The 5,938-nt window shown below is 39.6% G+C and overlaps 1 protein-coding gene across 1 annotated transcript in view; it reads right to left on the reverse strand.

Moving 5' to 3' along the window:
- Nucleotides 1-5,938, reverse strand: part of LOC106873683 (plastin-1) — a 75,469-nt gene that overhangs the window by 1,654 nt on the left and 67,877 nt on the right. The window contains exons 8-11 of the mRNA XM_052972010.1: nucleotides 4,231-4,441; nucleotides 1,917-2,093; nucleotides 1,305-1,403; nucleotides 1-113 (exon numbers count right to left, since the gene is read on the reverse strand). Coding sequence (XP_052827970.1) covers nucleotides 1-113; nucleotides 1,305-1,403; nucleotides 1,917-2,093; nucleotides 4,231-4,441 — 600 coding nt within the window. The remainder of the gene's footprint in view (nucleotides 114-1,304; nucleotides 1,404-1,916; nucleotides 2,094-4,230; nucleotides 4,442-5,938) is intronic.

A 5,938-nucleotide genomic window follows, 5' to 3' on the forward strand; every position in this document is an offset into this window, starting at 1 on the left:
TGCCCAGTGAATAATATCTTTTTCTCCAATATCTCTGTTTCCCATATTAGAAGAACTTGTTAATTTGCGGAGGATGGAAAGCGTGTAGGCTCTCATCAATTGCCACACAACAGCTGTAAAGGGAAAGAAATTTGTAATTAGGGGTCACTCAGAAAGGTTGATATGTTACTCTTACTTGTTTCAGTCATTTGACTGTGGCCATGTTGGAGCACCGCCTTTAGTCGAGCAAATCGACCCCAGGACTATTCTTTGTAAGCCGAGTACTTATTCTATTGGTCTCTTTTGCCGAACCGCTAAGTTACGGGGACGTAAACACACCAGCATCGGTTGTCAAGCGATGTTGGGGGGACAAACACAGACACACCAGCACATACATATATACGACGGGCTTCTTTCAGGTGCCATGCAGTGGGACTGAACCCGGAAACGTGGTTGGTAAGCAAGCTACTTACCACACAGCCCCTCCTGCGCCTGTTGGTTACAAATTTGTGGGGAGGGACTAAATCAATCATATTGACCCTGAATGGTTGAAAGACCAAGTCAACCTTGGCGGAATTTGAACACGGAACATAAAGACAGACAAAATGTTGCTTCGCATTTTGCCCAGAATGCTAGCAATTATGCCAGCTCGATGCCTTTATAAAAAATTTAATATAATATATTCTTTTCTACTCTTGGTACAAGGCCTGAAAACTATATATTTTGAACGGGAATTTGGCAGCGCCACCTCTAGCTGAACAAGCATTCTATGCTGATGAAGGGAAATAATCCGGAAATCGTGATACACAGATATTGTTTTGAGCTGAGTGGGGGTGCTAGATTCCCTTGTTCGAAAATATAAGGAAAGGCACAAGGCCCAAAATTTTGAGGAAGGGGTAGTTGATTATATCAACCCCAGTACATGACTGGTACTCATTTCATCAAGGACGTAAAGCAAAGTAAACCTTGGCGAAATTTGAACTCAGTACATAAAGACAGACGAAATACCACAAAGCTCTTTGCTTGGTGGGCTAACAGTTCTGCCACTTTGCCCACTGCATTACCAATGATAATAATAATGGTTTCAAATTTTGCTACAACGACAGCAGTTTTTGGCGGGGAGAGGATGAGTCGATTACATCAAACCCCAATATTCAGCTGGTACTTATTTTATTGACCCCAAAAGGATGAAAAGTAAAGTCGACCTTGGTGGAATTTGAACTCAGAACATAATGGCACTAAGCATTTTGCCCGGCATGCTAACAATTCTGCCAGCTTGCAGAATGATAATAATAGAGGTTTATATTCGACTCTTTGATACTTACCAAGTGTCAGTATTTTGTTTTGGCCAATATCAGAACCACAGATTCCAACTGTTGAGAATTTCATTTCTTTTCCAAGACCAACAGCATAATTACAGTTTGCTGCAAAAAGACAATAAGAAACAGGTAAAAATGTCATCATTCAACAACTGACAATGGTGTAATTATTGAACCATGGAATTTTTTGCTTCTTAAATACACCAACATTAAACAGAACAGTATGCAATGCTTTAGATGAGGTTAAACTGCACATTGCTTTTGGGAAACCTCTTAACAGGTCTTTGGAAACAAGAGTCGGAAACTACAATTCAAGCTAGTGTTAGGAACATAAATTGTGACTAAGGTTTGGTGGAAGATTTTTAATTCAAAACTAGGACCAGTATTAGGGTATTTATCAAGAAATGGACTTTATACTATAATACTTAAAGATGGTTGAACAGGATTCAAAGAATCAAGACCATGTCTCCCAGCAATGCCTCATTTTTGGAATGATTTCTACAGCTGAATGCCCTTCCTAACACCAATCACTTTATAACCATCACTACAGAGTTAGCCTTGGCATCAGCCAGAGAGTAAAGAGTCCCCTCGGTCCTGTGTTTTCATGGAAATACTTACAGATCTTCTCAAAATTTCCTTTCATTTTGTTGAAGGTTTTGATCACGTTACTCCAGTCTACTATTCCACTGCTGACAATGTCAAAGAGTTGCAGCAGGACCAGGCCATCAGTCAAATCACTGTAGAGATTGTAAACAAATGGGTTGACACCAACACTGTTCATCCAGTTACGATAGGCTGGAAGAGAAAAAGAAGAGGAAAACAAATGTTGAATACAAGACATTGGTACAGGAGATAAAAACATGGAAAAACAAGTTATCGAGAAAGAACCTCGACTTTAGCATTCAGATTTCTCTGTTTAAACGTGAAGCTTATTTATATACACAATCGTTTCGAATTAGATACATCTAAACGGATTTGTCATTTACTTTCTAAACAGCTTCATGTATTCCAACAGTTATCTCCCTTACTTCCAAACTGAAACAGCAGTGCGTGTGTGTGTATATATCTCCTTTACTCTTTTGACTGTGGCCATGCTGGAGCACCGCCTTTAGTCGAGCAAATCGACCCTAGGACTTATTCTTTAGAAGCCTAGTACTTATTCTATCGGTCTCTATTGCCGAACCGCTAAGTTACGGGGACATAAACACACCAGCATCGGTTGTCAAGCGATGTTAGGGGGACAAACACATACATATATACGACCGGCTTCTTTCAGTTTCCGTCTGCCAAATCCACTCACAAGGCTTTGGTCGGCCTGAGGCTATAGTAGAAGACAGTTGCCCAAGATGCCACGCAGTGGGACTGAACCTGGGACCATGTGGTTGGTAAGCAAGCTACTTACCACACAGCCACTCCTACGCCTATGTTATATATACATATACCGGAGTAAGCACATAAATGTGAAATAAGGTGGAAAAAAAGAGTACTCAAATACTAGAGGTAGAGTAATACGCTTTATTTAAAAGCAGCAGAAATATAACAAAACTGTCCAATGAACGGGAACGCGAAACTCTGAATAACAGCTTTTGTTATATTTCTGCTGCTTTTAATAAAGTATATATATACATACATGCGTATAAGAAGGGATGACGACTAGGTGGACATCCAATATGCTAGAAAGAGGTCATCAACGACCCAACCACAAAAGAAAAATCATGTTCTCCAGAAAAATTTTTTTTATATGCTGTTATATTTAGACATTACCATACAAAAATTTTATCCTCCATGATTATAGAGTGCTGAGAAGCATTCCTCTGGATGTATTTAATCCCCGTTTTCCTTCATTACATATATATATACATGTGTATATATATAGTTCAAATTTACAGAAAACAAAAGACAGGTGAGGGAACAACAAACAGGTGGATTCTTTTGATGCTCAGAAAGAATGGAAAAGTCTTTGATGTTTTGAGCCAACACTCTTTGACAGAAAGAATTGAGAGGAAAAAAAATGGGGTTAGAATTAAAAACTAAAAAAAAATAATAATGTTCATGTGTCCCTTGACTGGCCCCCGTGCTGGTGGCACGTAAAAAGCACTATCTGAACGTCTTCGATACCAGGCTCGCCTGACTGGCTCCTGTGCTGGTGGCACGTAAAAAGCACTCACTACACTCTCAGAGTGGTTGGCATTAGGAAGGGCATCCAGCTGTAGTAACATTGCCAGATCAGATTGGAGCCTGGTGCAGCCACTGGCTCTCCAGACCTCAGTCAAATTGTCCAACTCATGCCAGCATGGAAAACGGATGTTAAACGATGATGATATATATATATGGGTATAATGGGATGCTGAAAAGTTCCTGGCTTTAAGGGTATCATGAAAGGCCTAGTTGGAGGTCCAACTTCCTGAGTTCTTTTATAGGGCTTAGAGAAACTGAAGAACTGCTGCAATAAGTGTGAGAATCTGAGAAGGGAATATCATCATCATCATCATTTAATGTCCGCTTTCCATGCTAGCATGGGTTGGACGATTTGACTGAGGACTGGTGAAACCAGATGGCTACACCAGGCTCCAATCTGATCTGGCAGAGTTTCTACAGCTGGATGCCCTTCCTAACGCCAACCACCCCGAGAGTGTAGTGGGTGCTTTTACGTGCCACTGGGATGAAGGCCAGTCAGGCGGTACTGGCAATGGCCATGCTCAAAATGGTGTATTTTATGTGCCACCTGCAGTCCAGCGGCACTGGCAACGATCTCGCTCGAACGACTTTTCACGTGCCAGGAATGCGATGCTGGTAACTATCACGCTCGAACGGTGCTCTTAGCACTCCACTGGTACAGGTGCCAACAAAAAAATATAGCAAAACTGGAGTGGGGGGAGAATAAACATCGCCAGTGAAAATCAATGAAATGGTGAAATGGTTATAAACCTACTTTTCTCTTCACGTGTTTCATCAAAGATTTCCAAATCCACATCGGTTGGTGCTTTATCCAGAGCTGGGTAGGTGTTGAAGAGATTAGCCACAAACGCCAAGTTGAGTTTGTAATTGTGGTTCACAACATCATTGGGGGTAATGAAACTGCGGCAACCAATCTTATCAGCTTCTTGTAACATATATTCGGCTCTTTTGTTTAGATCGTTCTCCTAAAGACCAAAAAAAAAAAAAAAAAACAGCATAATTTTGGTGATAAAATCCAGTGAAAATCTAATGATATCGATTGAAGATTAAACTCTTTTGTTACTAAATATCTGTTGCTTCAAATCATTCCAGTAAAATTATTTTATCAATGTTAAATTGATATTTGGAAAGTTTTGCTTGCACCACATGGTGTCCTCCCCAGCAGACAGCTAATACAAAGGAGATAATTATTTCTTAATCACAATGTCGTAGTCCACCTGAGCAATATACACGGAAAATGATGCATGGACAATATACATTAAATGTTTTTTTTGTTGCTTACTCATTATGAAGGGCTTAAAATTTCTAATCAATGGTAATCATATGTGGCCCTACTTCACTTTTTACAGAAATCTTCAGCATGACATAACCCAAGCCATAACAAATAAATATTCATCACTTCTATATTTAAGAGATGAGGAATTTATATACATTATTTACATTTCACAGGCATATGGCGTAGTGGTTAAGAGTGCGGGCTCCTAACCCCAAGATTCCTAGTTCAATTCCAGGCAGTGACCTGAATAATAGCATTGATAAATACCTGAGGAATGAGAACCCAGGTTTGAAATTTCCCCAATACACCTGAAGAAGGCTGGAGAGTATATCAGCTGAAACATTGTGTTAACAACAAACAAGATGAGGACAAATAACAGTGAAATGTAAATAATGTAAATATTCATCACTTTAAAGCAATAAATCGGACTCAGACTGATTGATATCAAAAAGGTGGAAAGAAAACAGCTCAAGTTTGGTGACATCGTCACAGCCTTTGCCTCAAAACCAAAAGATAACTTGGGAGCATGTCTCATGCTTTTGCTAACTGGTTTACATACGTTATGTTGTTATATATATGAGTAGATACTGTTGATAATTAGGTATATAAATAGATAGGTAGGTATATTGAATTTATGCTAAATTATATATTAAAACAATTTCGCTTTAAGCTGAAAGATAACTCAATACTTTTAGTAGAGGACATCAATAAGGATTTACAAAGACAAGGTTGACAGTGATCTAAGAGTTTCTACTTGCTTACCTTTGTCAGAATATATATATATTCACTTTTACTCTTTTACTTGTCTCAGTCATTTGACTGCGGCCATGCTGGAGCACCGCCTTTAATCGAGCAAATCGACCCCAGGACTTATTCTTTGGAAGCCTAGTACTTATTCTATCGGTCTCTTTTTTCTTTTGCCGAACTGCTAAGTTATGGGGATGTAAACACACCAGCATCGATTGTCAAGCGATGGTGGGGGGACAAACACAGACACACACACACATATATATATATATATATACAACGGGCTTCTTTTCAATTTCCGCCTACCAAATCCACTCACAAGGCTTTAGGTTATAGTAGAAGACACTTGCCCAAGGTGCCATGCAGTGGGGCTGAACCCGGAACCATGTGGTTGGTAAGTAAGTTACTTACCACACAGCCACTCCTATATATGTGTATA

This window comes from Octopus bimaculoides, chromosome 11 (assembly GCF_001194135.2).
Source record: "Octopus bimaculoides isolate UCB-OBI-ISO-001 chromosome 11, ASM119413v2, whole genome shotgun sequence".
Classification (NCBI taxonomy): Eukaryota; Metazoa; Mollusca; class Cephalopoda; order Octopoda; family Octopodidae; genus Octopus; species Octopus bimaculoides.